This window comes from Ziziphus jujuba, chromosome 5, assembly GCF_031755915.1.
Source record: "Ziziphus jujuba cultivar Dongzao chromosome 5, ASM3175591v1".
NCBI lineage: Eukaryota > Viridiplantae > Streptophyta > Magnoliopsida > Rosales > Rhamnaceae > Ziziphus > Ziziphus jujuba.
This window is the reverse complement of record NC_083383.1, coordinates 10013111-10029119: the sequence shown is the minus strand read 5'-3', so window position 1 is coordinate 10029119 and position 16009 is coordinate 10013111. Positions and strand designations below refer to the sequence as shown.

General features: G+C 35.5%; 2 protein-coding genes across 4 annotated transcripts; both read right to left on the bottom strand.

The window, feature by feature from the left end:
- Positions 1 to 435: 435 nt before the first annotated feature.
- LOC107404774 (trifunctional UDP-glucose 4,6-dehydratase/UDP-4-keto-6-deoxy-D-glucose 3,5-epimerase/UDP-4-keto-L-rhamnose-reductase RHM1) lies at positions 436 to 3063 on the bottom strand. 3 transcript variants are annotated; one of them, XM_016011769.3, is made up of 3 exons: positions 2905 to 3063; positions 1103 to 2680; positions 436 to 981 (listed from the first exon to the last, which is right to left on the bottom strand). In XM_016011769.3, exons 2-3 carry the CDS (start codon positions 2642 to 2644, stop codon positions 538 to 540), a joined length of 1986 nt encoding a protein of 661 aa, XP_015867255.2. In that variant the 5' UTR covers positions 2645 to 2680; positions 2905 to 3063; the 3' UTR covers positions 436 to 537. The 3 variants fall into 3 exon arrangements, with proteins under 3 accessions (XP_015867255.2, XP_015867256.2, XP_048331119.1); XM_016011770.4 differs by lacking the exon at positions 2905 to 3063 and adding an exon at positions 2808 to 2887; XM_048475162.2 differs by lacking the exon at positions 2905 to 3063 and having other exon boundaries at positions 1103 to 2789.
- Positions 3064 to 4269: 1206 nt separating this feature from the next.
- On the bottom strand, positions 4270 to 6136 carry LOC107429914 (probable UDP-glucosyl transferase 73B6). Its single transcript, XM_060817115.1, has one exon. It carries the CDS (start codon positions 5612 to 5614, stop codon positions 5099 to 5101), a length of 516 nt encoding a protein of 171 aa, XP_060673098.1. The 5' UTR covers positions 5615 to 6136; the 3' UTR covers positions 4270 to 5098.
- Between the last annotated feature and the right edge of the window lie 9873 nt (positions 6137 to 16009).

The window sequence follows — 16009 nt, the reverse complement described above, 5'->3', positions numbered from 1 at the left end:
GTTATAAGAAGACAAACAGTTGCATATATAGAGACAGTGATTCATGAAAAAGAAAACCCTTCTTCAATAACGACATTTTTGTCCAAGTACAATAGTCAATAGTCGCTGAGTTCTCCATATATGCTTATCTGGATTTACGTGTGAATTTCATTCATAGCAAAATGGTAAATTATGCTCCTGTATTTCTTCTTCTGACATAGTTATCCACAATTTTTTTTTTTTTTTTTATATATAAAACCTAGCAGGTTAAATTTTTACTGGTTCGTTCTCATTAGTAAGACAATTTTAAAATGAATTAGTCTACAAAGTAAACATACAAATAAAATTACAACATTAGAAATATATATATATATATATATATATAAATGTTAATTATGTTAATTAGTTGCTGAATCAAATAAACCACAAAAAAAAAAAAAAAAAAAAAGAAAGGAATAAGGAAACAGAATGACAAGAATTAATGGTATTAATATTAAAGCTCAAATATTTTTCTCTGTAAACAAATGCAACAACCAAGCATACGAATAATGGTATATTTCAAGTCTTCTTGTTGGGCTCAAAAACATACTTGATGATTGATTCTTTGATGGACAACAATTCAGGAAACTCTTGCTTCAACTTCATACCATCCATTTCATTGTTACTCCTTGGTGCTACAATTACCTTAGCTTGTTCCTCCAAATCAAAATTCTCCCATTTGAATTGTGGATCAATGTAGTCCCTGTACATATCTAGGATCTCATTATGGCTAATCACTCCAGGATTGGTGAAGTTCCAAATTCCTCTACAATCCCTCTTTGCCATCTCTATAGAGATTGGTAGTAGCTCATCAAGCACTGTCATGCTATTAGGTATATTCACCACCCTGTTGTAGCGGCTAATCTTTGTGATGAAGTTTCTTGGGTTGCTCAAATCTGATGAGATTGGCATTCTAACTCTCAAAGTACAGACATTGTCAAATTCTCTTAACAACTCCTCCACCTGCATATGAATTCTTATCATCTTCTTTCATACATATCAATTCCACTAACGATAGACCTACAGCGAAAAATTGAAGATGTAACTGAAAACAAAATTTTTGAAAGAACAGAGAATTTGTTACCATGGCCTTGGTCTTGGAATAGAAAGAGCCGGTGAAATTAGGCTTGTCCTCCTCTTTGAAGCCAATACCTGATCCAAGTGGATGGTCTTTGTCATACTCGAATATGCATCCGGTTGCGAAATTCATCATTAACAGACCATGTTCTCTGCAAACATCTGCCAAAGTAAGTGTTCCCACTACGTTAGTCCTAATGGTTTCAACCTTGTGAGATTCACACCAATCAACATTTGGTCTTCCAGTAACTCCAGCTGCATTAAACACATGGCTTGGCTTTACTCTTCTTATGTCGTCCATGATGGATTTTCTGTCTTCCAATCTTCCTTTTCCATACTCAAATACTATCCCACCTTCATTGCAAAGCTTCCCCAGTAAACCTCCAATCCACCCAGTTCTACCATATATCAAGAACTTCAGTCCCGAACCGTCATTTACACCGCTTAAATCTCTGCTCAGCCTTCTGTATCCATATTGAAAGAACCATGCATCATCATTGGAAAGGTTGACGAGTGAGATTCGTGGGTGTGGATTAAGAGCGGCGGCTACATTACCCCACCAATCTGGATTCCTAGTATACCATTCCATTGTCATCCTTAACCCTTCATGCCATGGAGTCCTTTCATCCCAACCAAGCTTCTTGAGTTTTTGATCGTCCAAGAAATATCTCTGATCATTGAATGGTCTATCTTGGACAAAATCAATTACTTCTTTGGTATCCAAACCAAACAGTTTGCAGATGTCTTCAGCAACATCCAACACTCTTCTTTCCTTCTTGGTGCCTATATTGTAGACATGACCAATTACCCCTTTGTGAAGTATTACATCGAACGCCTCAGCTACGTCCTCGCAATACAGATAGCTTCTCACATTTGATCCATTCCCATGAATTGGCAATTTCTCACCTTTCATTGCAAGGAGTATGAATTTGGGGATTAGTTTTTCAGGATACTGATTTGGGCCATAAACATTATTCCCTCTTGTTGTAATTATAGGGAGACCATAAGATCTGTGATAAGCCATGACAAGCATCTCTGCCCCTGCTTTTGTTGCAGAGTATGGATTGGTTGGAAGGAGCTGAGAAGCTTCAGGATTGCCAATGTCAGTCTCCATATCAGTCTCGCCGTAAACTTCATCGGTACTGACATGAATAAACCTCTTGATCCTCTGTGTAACTTTGCAAGCTTCAAGAAGAACATGGGTTCCATATATATTATTGTTAGTGAATTCAAATGAGTTTCCAAAAGAATTATCTACATGGGTTTGTGCAGCGAAATGCATAATGGTATCGATTTCTTCAGCCACCAATAGGTGATTTACAAGGTCTGCACAAGCAATATCACCCTTTACAAACTTGAAATTTGGAGATGAAAGAGATGGGTTGAGATTCTTGAGACTGGAGCAGTAATCCAGTTTATCGAGAGCCACAATCTTGTAACTGGGATAGTTCTTGATGAGCCGGTTTGTGACATGTGAGGCTATGAAACCTGCTGCACCCGTTAAGAGGATGCATTTTGGTGCACTGCCAGATGATGGTTCAGATAACATATCTTTTATTCTCTATATATTTCCAGTCTCTGATCACTGAATTTATCACAAAATCAGTTAAAAATAATAATAATAACAACAACAACAACAAAATAAAAAACAATGTTAAAGATTTCTATATTCTTTTTCTATGAACAAAACTGAAATGGATTAGAAGATACACCTTGAAGCAAAATAATAGAACATGGAGAGAATATAATGAAAGAATGGAATTAGTTAAAAAATAAGAGTAACATGAAAAATGAAAAAGAGTGGCTTACAAGTGATGTAGTAGAGGAATTACAAATGTTCATTAAAGAGAAAATGTAGAACAGATAGGAGAAATAGGTTTAGATCCAGCAACAACCTTTTATTTTATTTATTTATTATTTTTTTCTTTTGAAAATTTGACAATGCTTGATGGTCCCAAAGGGACCGTTAGAGATTTTTCTGGCGGGTCTATGATTCTGTTTACTTGGCTATAACATACCTCACGTGTTGTTTATTCCAAAAATTTTTGTTATGTCTCAGGTTAATTGTTTGATTGATTTGATTTAATCTATATAAAAAAAATAAAAAAATAAAAAAAAAATTAAACTGATGAAGAGAGTTGAAATTTAAATGGTTTAAATTAAATTTGGATACTAAAAACTAATTTGATACATAGATTCCATATTCAAAAATCAAAAGTAATCAAAATTGATAATTGATAAGATTTCATATTGTTTTTTTTTTTTTTAATAATCAATATCCATATTATAATATTTATTTATTTTTTTACTAAAGAATTAAAGAATGGGGAATTGAATTTGCCATAAGTTCTCAATTCAAAATTACCATACCAAGAAAACGATATCCCACACGGCAAGAATCATCTCCATTTTATAGGGATGAATATCATAAGTTGGATTAACTATATTGCACCATATCCTTAAATATACAATCTATTGGTTCTACTTTTGACAAATAATCAATGTTAAATTGGAATTTATTCTATTAGCAATATAATAATATATTAGAATCATCCAAAATAAAATTGATAGTTGATTACTTGTAACACAAACGTATCAGTATTATGTTTGTGCCCTCTTCCCTTGCCGTGACAGAATGAAAAAAAGGCATTTTCAAACATAAACAATTTCTTAGACATCAAAATCGAAAATAAGCGGCTCAGGTCACTTTGCTTTTGCTCTTGTCTTCTCCCTCCCTTCATCAAGCTTTCCTTTAATGGTTGAGGAAAGCATTCTTAGTATGGCATTTAGGGTCCGAACCCAAAGAATAATCTATCTTTATAGATACAAGATATTTGTTGCTGATCTAAAAAAAATCTTTTTTCATGGGTGTAGAAATATGGATTCATAAACTATCTATAGAAATCAAATAGACAAATACTTTTTAATCAAATCAAATATATATTTTTAATTTTGGTATTTACATTTTCATATATGTTTTACAAACTTTTGTAGCGATTTATGTGTTATTTTGAATTTATTTATTTTTTCCTTGAATGGAATCAATTAGCAATTTTATTTTGAATAGTATTATTTATTACTTTATTTTTATTCCAAAAAAAATTAAAAGAAAATCAGCACTATTTAAATGCTAATAGGATGGGTTCCTCTCTAACAATGATGATTCCACAAAAACTTGAGTTATAACCATTAGATCTCATTCATCAACATGACGTCACATGATTGATCCATATTTGGATCTCCCTTTCATGGAAATGGGCATGATACTTGGCTGTTCCACAGAGACTGAAATTTAACGATTTGATAAATTAAATTGGAAAACATTGTATTTAATATTACTTGTCATTCACTACGAATAATGGGATAGATATTTTGATTCCTATATGAACAGCCTAATAACAAGGTTACCGTCTTACCAAATAAAAGCCACGCATTTGTTCTATCCCCAATATATATATCACTATGTTTTAATTTATTATGTCCCCTGTTTGTTGAAAAAGTTATCCAAGGATTTATAAGAAGACCCACCAACCTGAACTGCCCGCTTTGCCATCTTCCCCAACTCCGTTGCTTTCTCTCTTGCCTGCTTCCCTCTCTTTCCTCCCATTAATTCCCTAACTCCTTTGCTGATTGTCTCCCTCTCCACTAGATTTCCATCTCTAGAAAAATTTGGAACTCGGAGTCCAACCTTGAGCTCCTCAACCAAGTACTTTGCATTTAGATGTTGCTCAGCCTGCATAGGCCATGCCAAAGTTGGAACTCCATTTGACATGCTTTACAATGTTGAATTCCAACCACAATGGCTTAAAAACCCACAAATGGTAGGGTGGACCAAGATCCATTTCTGGTCCACCCATTCCTTAACAATTAAACCTTTGGATCGTCCACAAGTCCACAATTTGTACTTGGAGGGTCCCAATCTTTTTTACGAACGACCCACATGTAGTTTCGGCCTGAAAGTTCCAACCCATATCCCAATTCCTCAAGCTGTTCTGGGGACAAATTAGCCTGAGAACCAAATCACTTGTTGGTTCAACCAATTGGCCCATGTTGGAAATGGGTTTGGTTCCTTCAATATTTGACCATGTAATAAAAACAGAGGACCTATACAAAAGGCCATGGTTTGGTTATCATACAAAGACAGCAATGAACCAACATGATCTTTTTCTAGCTCATAAATTGTATTAGCAATTACACCCCAGCTTCCTAAATCAGATATTTCAGCGTCCAAAAAGAATCTAGAAATCTCACCATTTGTTTCCCTCAGAGAGTTTGGCAAATCTGATGTGGTTAGCACAAATGGAAGTTGAACGCCTTCCACATTTCTTATTGTACTATCTGAATCCACACCTTCTCTGTGTGTTTGATAAATGGACAGAGATTTCTTCACTGCCATGGCAAAAGCTCCCATGCCATGAAAGGTCAACCGAGGAATGCCAAACCTCCGACATGATGCATTAGTCCAACCCAAAAACGAATCGGAAATAACACATGCAGGTTGATCTCCAAGCTTAGTCATGTCTCTAATGGTTTCTTCAAAAGGTTGTTAAAGAAGTCTTGTTGCATTGTAGAATGGAAGGATATGGTTAGGAGAGAAAATTGTGAAGTCCAGCCGCACCAACCTCACCAACCACAGCCGCACCAACCTCACCAACCACAGCCACCATTGTTGACAGCCACCATTGTTGACACCATTGCTGCACCGATCAACAATTGTGGGCTAAGATGTTGAAAATTGTGGCCTTGTAAGCCTATAAATAGGCTCCTTACCATTGCATGAAAACCAAGCCAAGAGAGCAATCTCAATCATCCCAAGTGAGGAATATTGAGAGAACACCTCCGAGAGAGAGAGTGTTTAAGTTCCAGAGAGAGCTTGAGAGAAGAGTGAGCAATTCCAGAGAGAATTGGAGAGTGCAGAGAGAGGTTCCACGTGAGAATCCTCCATGAGAGAAGTTTTTATTTTTGTATTCTATTTTTAAGAGATTAATAGAATTCTTTTATTTTTCTTCTCATATTTCTTCTCTAAAGTGGTCAGAGAACCACAACAAGTGGTATCAGAGCTCCAGGTCGAGAGCTTGGGACCAAAATTTGAAGAAACAAAGCTACTGTTCTTCAAGTTGGTGTTTCGGAAAATTGCTCAAATAATTAATTTGACAATCCCAGGTGAACGTAACCGACGAGAGGAGAACAACGAAGTTCGCCGGAGAGAAAACGGACGTCTCACGCGCCCGCACGCGCCGACTGACATTTTTCTGCAACTGTTCACGCGCCCACGCGCCGCACGCGCTGTCTGGAGGTTGAAGACGACCACGTCAGCAGCCACGTCAGCGAACCCCTGCCACGCCATCTGCCACGCCAGCGACACGTCGTCAGCCACGTCATCTGCCACGTGTTGACACGTCAGCACTATCTGCCACGTCAGCAATATTTTCTGAAATTACGGAACAGCCCCTGAAGTTTCGGAAATTACGGAACAGTCCCTGAAGTATTGGAAATTACAGATTGACCCCTGTATTTTCTGAATATGCGGAACAGCCCCTGAAGTATTGGAAATTACAGAGTGACCCCTGTAGTTTTCTGAAATTACGGTGCAGCCCCTGAACTATTGGAAATTACAGATTGACCCCTATAGTTTCTGTATTTGCAGGTTGACCTAGAAATTTTGTGAAATTACATTTTTGCTCCAAAATTTCTGGTAATTATATTTTGACCCCGGAAGAGTGAAGTCCACCATTTTCGGCCGTTCCGGACGCAACGGTTAACTCCGTTTTGCGAAATTCAGCTCCAATTTTGGTCAAGCCATAATGTCAATGGAAGAATCATCTTCGGGAGCTATGGTCAAGCTCACTGCCACAAATTATACACTTTGGAGACCTCGGATGGAAGATCTCCTCAATTGTAAGGATCTGTTTGATCCTATAGAAGCTAAAGGCGAAAACCCCGATCCCAGTAAAGTAGCAGAATGGAAGAAATTAAACAAGAAAACGATCGGTCAGATCAGGCAATGGATCGACCACAGTGTCTTCCATCATGTATCGAAGGAAACGGATGCATATGCCCTCTGGACAAAATTGGAGGACATGTACCAGGCCAAGACTGCTCGGAACAAAGCCCTGTTGCTTAAGCGATTGGTACATCTAACATTACAGAGTGGAACTTCTGTAGCCGAGCATACCAGTGAGTTCCAGAGCTTGGTAAATCAACTATCTGCTGTGGATTACCAACTAGGGGATGAGGATCAGGCCCTCCTACTTCTAAGCTCTCTTCCAGACAGTTGGGAGACATTGGTAGTCTCTCTCAGCAATTCGGCCCCGAATGGCAAACTTACTATGGTTATGGTTAAGGATGCCCTATTTAATGAAGAGGCAAGGAGAAAGGACATTGGCATGGATCAGTCACATGCCCTCGTCACAGAGAGAGGAAGACAGCAAAGAGGTGGTCGAGATAGGGGGAGAGGCAGGAGCAAGAGCAGAGGCAGATCTACAGACGGCAGAAAATCATCCTATAAATGCTATCATTGTGGCCTGGAGGGTCACATGAAGAAGAACTGCAGAAAATTGTTGAGAGAGCAGAGACTCCAAGGTAATCAGCCGAAGAAGGATGGAGAGACACTAGTCACTTGTACAGGAGAAGTGGCGCTCTGCTCCACCGAAGAAGAGACATGCCTTCATATATCAACCCAAGATGTTGAGTGGGTAGTCGATACTGCAGCATCCTACCATGTCACTCCACATAGAGATTTCTTCAAAACGTACAAAGCAGGAGACTTTGGTACGGTAAAGATGGGAAATTCCAGTTTCGCAAAGATTATGGGAACTGGTGATATTCAGATAAAAACGAATATTGGTTGTACAATCACTTTGAAGGATGTCCGTCATGTTCCAGACCTTCGGCTTAATCTACTTTCGGGAGCAGCCTTAGACAAGCAAGGCTATGACAACTACTTCAGTAAAGGCACATGGAAAATGACGAAAGGTACCATCGTTGTCGCCCGAGGACATATTTGTGGAACGTTGTACAAGACTCATGTGAAGATATGTGCAGACAGCCTCAATATTGCAGAAGGAGAGGCGTCTCAAAATCTGTGGCACCAGAGACTCGGTCACATGAGTGAAAAAGGATTGTCCACTTTGGCAAGGAAGAAGCTTATCACTGTTTGCAAGGATGCTGCGCTAGATCCTTGTAATCACTGCTTGTTTGGTAAGCAACATAGAGTCTCCTTCAGTTCCTCTGCATTGAGAAGATCAGAGTTGCTTAGTCTGGTGCACTCTGATGTTTGTGGTCCCATGGAGGTGGAATCATTAGGTGGCAACAAGTATTTCCTGACCTTCATTGATGATGCTTCTCGGAAGGTGTGGGTATATTTCTTGAAGACAAAGGACCAGGTATTGGATTACTTCAAACTGTTTCATACCATGGTAGAGCGTGAAACAGGAAAGAAGCTGAAATGTCTCCGTTCAGATAATGGAGGCGAGTATACTTCCAAGGAGTTCGATGCCTACTGCAGAAGACACGGCATTCGACATGAGAAGACGGTCCCTCGCACCCCACAACATAATGGAATAGCCGAAAGAATGAACCGAACCATTATGGAAAAGGTCAGAAGTATGATCAGTATGGCTAAGCTGCCAAAGCCATTCTGGGGAGAAGCTGTTCGTGGTGCCTGCTATTTAATCAACAGATCACCATCAGTACCGTTGAATTTTGAAATTCCGGAGAAAATGTGGTCGGGTAAGATTCCCTCCTACTCTCATTTAAGAGTGTTTGGTTGTTTAGCTTATGTACATGTATCCAAGGAGCTCAGACAGAAGCTCGATGCAAGATCTACTCCATGCATCTTTATAGGATATGGAGATGAAGAATTCGGATACAGGTTATGGGACCCGAAAACCAAGAAGGTTATTAGAAGCAGGGATGTAGTATTCCATGAAAACCAGAAAATGGAAGACATTGAAAAGCCCAGAATGTCTCCTAATTGTAGTTCTAGTGCCGAGAATTTTTGTCCTAATCCAGCACCAGCACAAATAGCCACAGAGGATAATGAGGTGCATGAAGATATACCAGAAGCAGACCAGGAGGGAGAAGGGGATATTGAGCAGGGGGAGACTCAATCCTCTCAAGCAGCTGCAGGGCCATCACAGCGGTCAGATGATGGTACACCTCCTGAAACCAGTGGTTTACAAGTTCGGAGATCTGAGCGAGGCCGAATTCCATCAAAGAGATTTCCAGAATCTGAGTATATTCTGCTTACTGAAGAGGGGGAGCCAGAGAGTTTCCAGGAAGCTGTTTCTCATCAAGAGAAGGAAAAGTGGCTGCAAGCAATGCAAGATGAGATGGAATCCTTGCAGAAAAATCATACTTATGAGTTGGTTGAGCTTCCAACAGGAAAGAAGGCACTAAAGAATAAATGGGTGTTCAAGCTCAAGAAAGATGGCAGCGGAAGGGTGGTGAAACACAAAGCCCGATTGGTGGTCAAAGGATTTCTTCAGAAGAAAGGAATTGACTTTGATGAGATTTTTTCACCAGTGGTAAAAATGACTTCAATTCGAGTCATTTTTGGTTTAGTAGCAAGTCTAAACCTAGAGCTTGAGCAGATGGATGTGAAGACAGCATTTCTTCACGGTGATTTACATGAAGAAATCTACATGGAGCAGCCAGAAGGATTTGAGGTTTCAGGGAAAGAAAACCTCGTATGCAAGCTAAAGAAGAGCTTGTATGGTCTCAAGCAAGCACCAAGACAATGGTATAAGAAGTTTGACTCGTTTATGGTGAGTCAAGGCTATAAAAGGACTGCAGCAGACCAGTGTGTTTATATTCAAAAATTTTCAGGTGGAAACTTCATTGCACTTTTGCTATATGTGGACGACATGTTGATCGTTGGACAAGATGCAATGAAGATTAGTAAGCTGAAGAAAGCATTGTCTAAGTCCTTTGATATGAAAGACTTAGGACCAGCTCAACAAATTTTGGGAATGCAAATAATCCGAGACAGGAAGAATAGAAGGTTATGGCTATCTCAAGAGAAGTATGTTGAACGGGTGATAAAGAGATTCAACATGGATAAAGCCAAACCAGTCAGCATTCCACTTGCAAATCATTTCAAGTTGAGTAAGAGATTGTGCCCCTCATCCAAAGAAAAGATAGAGGAGATGGCTTCAGTACCATATTCTTCAGCGGTAGGAAGTCTGATGTATGCAATGGTGTGTACCAGACCAGACATTGCTCATGCAGTAGGTGTTGTGAGCAGATTTCTTTCAAATCCTGGAAAGAAACACTGGGAAGCAGTCAAATGGATTCTCAGGTATCTTAAAGGTACATCGAAGCTTTGCTTGTGCTATGGGGGAGGTGATCCAATCTTAGAAGGCTATACAGATGCAGATATGGCCGGAGACCCTGATAATAGAAAGTCTACATCAGGTTATCTCTACACTTTTGCAGGGGAAGCTGTGTCATGGCAGTCAAGATTGCAGAAGTGTGTTGCTTTATCCACTACTGAAGCAGAGTACATTGCCGCAGCGGAAGCGGGTAAGGAAATGTTGTGGTTAAAGCGTTTTCTCACAGAATTGGGCATCAAGCAAGAAGACTACAAGATACATTGTGATAATCAAAGTGCCATGGATTTGAGCAAAAACTCAATGTATCATTCTCGTACAAAGCACATTGACATCCGCTATCATTGGATACGCGAAGTAATAGATCAACAGTTGCTGAAACTGATGAAGATCCACACAAAAGAGAATCCAGCAGATATGCTAACAAAAGTTGTTGCTCAAGAGAAGCTGAAGCTATGCAGAGACATAGCTGGAATAGATGGCAGATGACCATCAGTTTTAAATGCGGCTGGAGGGGGAGAATTGTGAAGTCCAGCCGCACCAACCTCACCAACCACAGCCGCACCAACCTCACCAACCACAGCCACCATTGTTGACAGCCACCATTGTTGACACCATTGCTGCACCGATCAACAATTGTGGGCTAAGATGTTGAAAATTGTGGCCTTGTAAGCCTATAAATAGGCTCCTTACCATTGCATGAAAACCAAGCCAAGAGAGCAATCTCAATCATCCCAAGTGAGGAATATTGAGAGAACACCTCCGAGAGAGAGAGTGTTTAAGTTCCAGAGAGAGCTTGAGAGAAGAGTGAGCAATTCCAGAGAGAATTGGAGAGTGCAGAGAGAGGTTCCACGTGAGAATCCTCCATGAGAGAAGTTTTTATTTTTGTATTCTATTTTTAAGAGATTAATAGAATTCTTTTATTTTTCTTCTCATATTTCTTCACTAAAGTGGTCAGAGAACCACAACAAAAATATGGGACATGTTTTCGCAGCCTTTCGGAAGGCCTTCCACTTTAGGGAATGGGATTTCTTTGATGATGATCACCGTGTTTGAGTATTCTGAAATGTAGGATTTAATGGAAGAAGAATTTGATGGTGTGGTTAGGATTGTTACTTTTAGGCCACGGCTAGAAAGTGCCTTTGAGAGGTCAAGAAGAGGAATGGTATGGCCTTGAGCCATGAAGGGAAAGATTAGGATATGGGGTTTGGAAGCCATTGTTGACACAATGAAGGTTTTCTACAAATATATATGGGATTCTTCACCATAAATATGTTTATATATATTGATGATTTCTTTGGCATGGAAGTGATACATATGCTAATGTAGCTTTAAACGTAGACACGACTTTAAACCAAATATAGGGGCGTGATGACCAACCTATCTATATATTTTGATATCAGAGTAGGATTTGGCATGGAAGTGGTACATATGTTAATGTAGGTTTTAAACGTGGCATGACTTTAAACCACAATTGTAGGTGCGTGATGATCAGCCTATCTATAAGGTTGAGTTATGTCCACTAATTTGGATTTTTAAACAAGGGAAATTTGTATCTTGAAAAGTTGTCCTCAAAAACTCAACGAATTGGAAAAAGAAAAATCCTTTGAAATACTTGATTTCCATTAATCACGGCCTTCTCGACGCCCAGTTGGAGATTTTGGTCTATAATATACACATGTGGAAAGAAATATTGTGTATGAATTAACAAATACAAAAAATGTTTAGAAAATATACCAAATTTCCTTAAATATAAAGTAAAATGCCTTGAAATTCCTAATAGAGTACATTTAAGGAGTAATAGAATCTGATTCATCCAAAAAAATAAAATAAAAAATAAAAACAAGGTAATAATGTCTGGTTAAAATGGAAGAACAATGCTAAAGGTATCCAATAAATGTGTCAAAAATATATAAGTATTTAATTATTTTTATCCTCTTTAAAAATTTATTGATCCATAACTAAATTATAATAATATATTAATTAATAAAATATTAACACAAAGTATTTATTTACATTTTAATATATTTATTTGATAGCATTACTCAATGGAAACCATAATCCTTTTTATAGAATGTCATACCACGTGTAAGGGCATTATTTCCCCAAAAAAGGAAAAAAAAAAAAAAAAAAAAAAAAAGAGAACAATAGAAAAGAAAAAGTATAAAGCGGTTTTTATTTTTTTTGAAATTTTTGTTCTTAGCTTCATCTATTATTGATCAATGCCTTATTTCAAAAAACAAAAAAAGAAAAATCTACTACGCCTCTGTTTATCAGAAATCCAAATTTTCTAATTTAATTTTAGTTTCCAAACCCTTTTACAGATTTTTTTATTATTACTATTGTTATTTTGTTAATATAGCGCCACTAACTTAAGAAAATTTACATGTACAAAATAAAGAAATTAAAAAATAAAAATCTATAATGTTTAATTTTTTGGGCGCAAAAAAGAAGCTAGCTAGGGTTATGAGACTTGCCCCCCAAAAAAAAATATATATATATATATATATATATATATATATATATATTAGGTAAAGTTTTGAATCATAGAGGAAAAGAGGAGAATTTTCATTAATGCCATTCTAAGTCAGTCTGCTAGATTTCTAGAACTAGCATTAAATAAAAGCCTCTTTTTTTTCTTTTTTTCTTTTTTTGGAAATTCATATATGTTTTTATCGCTGTGATCAAAGTATGATATTATTTTTCTTTTTTAAACAGAATTCTGGATCCTCTGTCTTACTTTTTATCTCTTGTTTCTTTCAGTATCAGTCTAATTTTACTTGTGTTGGACCTTTGGGGTTGTATTTGATCCCATTTGCTCCCATTTGCTACAAGTTTAACAATGCACTGATAAGATAACAAATACAAAATTACTTTAATGTTTACATTTGAATTAATATAGCATATTGAAGTACCAAAAAAGTATTTCACTTCCAAATATTATATGATAAGTTAGCTAAGCCGTAAATTATTTTTTATTTCAAAATTTTTTATCATCCAAACAGTGATAAAATGATAAACTGGTGGCAACTATCCACAATTGAAAGATATAATTAGAATGAAAAAAAAAAAAAAGTTTATAGTTTAACTTTAAAATTAACTTGCCCTATAATAATTGAAAGTTATACTATTTATAATATATATTAATTCCTTGATATTATACACTTTCTCTTGAAGTACACCTATTTATTTATTTATTTTTCTTTCTTTATTTTTTTAATATTAGAGGTGGGATATAAATCGTGTATCTAAATGCAATTTTTTTCATTACCAAACAAAAAAAAAAAAAAAATGCAACGGTATTTTTAATGCCAATTTTTGGGACATGACATGCACGCTCCAACGCAATGCCTAATCAGCCAACTTTCATGGTCCGTCCAAAAAAAATTTTTATAAAAAATGTTGATGATCATAGGCCACTCCTTATGCAAAAATATTAAGGTATAAATACTTTTATTAATAGTATTTTGCTTATTTGTCAACGACTTACAATTTTTTTTTTTCATGCCTGCAAGTTTGTTGTTTTGTTATTTTCTTTTTTTAAGTTAAAAATAAAATAGCATATTCTTCAATATATAAAATGCATGTTTTCTTAAAAATATAATGATAGATGCTGAACAATCAGAATAGTCGAGGAGCAATATTTAAAATTGACTAAATTTTTGTACTTATGTCTCATACTTTTGGTATAGATTTTGGTCCAATTGTCTCATACTTTTTTTTTTTTTTTTTTTTTTGGTTTTGGTGCATTACAATGACATTTTTTAAGTCTTATTTTCACCCATCAACTAAATGTTAATAATTTATATATAGCTACATACACACAAATAATTAATATATATGGATCACTTCTGACTAATTGTATTATTAAGAAATTGTTGTTCATTAACAAGTGATAAATATATATATATATATATATATATATATATATATATATATATATATATATATATATATATATATATATATATATATATATATATATATATATATATATAGTTATACACCTTCAGGCGGCTTCAGCAAAATGAATTAGAAAATAATAACTATTTTAAATCGAATGATTGAGCTTGGAGATCAAATCCTGATCATCACATGAGAGAAATTTCTGGTATTGAAAAGATGAAAGGAGACAAATCCATACAAATTAAACTTAGAATACTCATACAGATAGTTTTGTTTGTTCGTCTCTAATTACCTAATTCTATAGTTGGCATTTTGTAGACAAATATTTAACAAGAATTGCATGCCTCCAAATTATTTCTGGTCATGATTTTTAACTTAAAATTTAAAAAAAAAAAAATCAACGAAGAGAGTCGAGAAACACAGAATAGAATATTAGATATACTTATCCATAATACACTTAAATTAATAATGATAAGCACATACTATATAAGTTAAAAAAAAAAAATTTCAGAGATTAAATTCTAGAAATTAATCATCACTAATACAGGTTTAAGATTTGCTATTTGATTTCTGGTTATTGGTTGGTTGTTTTCTTCATGTGATTTGTGGCAAAACGAATATCGTTTATATGAAGGTTGAATTATTTGGGAGATTATATTATACATATATATGTATATAGCTAGTAATTTTAATTTGTCACACTGCAGCTAAAAGTTAAAAAAGAGCAGCCTGGATTGGAATCCTGAATAATGAAATGCATGCCCATTAAAAAGTCCATTTGTCAGTTGGAGCATTTTATTGATATATAAGACTCTAATTATGTTGTTTCCAATTAATTACAGTAACGACAAGCTAATAGTACATTGACCAACGACTTGTCAAGTTATTTTATCAATTTGTTTTGTCGAAATTGAGAAAACGGCCTTTCGTTGGGATTTTGAGCAAATTCATTGCATGTTTCATCAATTGGCCAACATATTGGGTAAGCTGTCGGTGAGTTCTGACCTTACATTTCTTTGATGGAAGAGTTCTGGCCTTCCTTATTTGACAGAAAGACTTCAAAATCAAAACAAATTACGATGAAGTTATTTATTTATTTAAAAAAAAAAAAAAAAAAAAAAAAACAAACTAGATAACTGTAATGATCAACCTTGTTGGTCTTGCTGCTTCTTGAGCGATTGTCCTTACATAAGTGTGAGGTGTGATAAGTTGAAAGAGTCTTCCTTTCCATGTGGTCAGTAGCAAAAACTTTTTGCATGAACTTAGGAAAAGAAAGCTATAAACAAAATTATATATATATATATATATATATATATATATATATATATATATATATATATATATATAAATCTTTTGTGATACTTTTACATCTGGTAGCATAAAAAAAAAAAAATTCTTATTTTATTTATTTTATTTAAATATATATTATTTTAAAAAAATATTAAAATGGTTGACAGATCATGTAATGATAATTTGTAATTAAATTGGGATATTAAAATGGTTGCTTTTATCTAATTTATTTATTATATGATGTGGCAAATAATTTGATAACATTTAACTAATTTATTTATCCATTTAAAATTTTATTTTTATTTAAATTATATAAATATACTGATCAATCATGTTTAAATATGTATTATTTAATAAATAAATTTAATAAATATTTTGATATAGTT

What these genes read in the sequence shown, in the direction of transcription:
- LOC107404774 (XM_016011769.3), bottom strand. Translation starts at nt 2,644, where the DNA reads ATGTTATCTGAACCATCATCTGGCAGTGCACCAAAATGCATCCTCTTA. An exon ending in ATTCCAAGACCAAGGCCATG is followed by an intron (nt 982 to 1,102) that starts GTAACAAATTCT and finishes ATTCATATGCAG; the next exon opens with GTGGAGGAGTTGTTAAGAGA.
- LOC107429914 (XM_060817115.1), bottom strand. Translation starts at nt 5,614, where the DNA reads ATGACTAAGCTTGGAGATCAACCTGCATGTGTTATTTCCGATTCGTTT.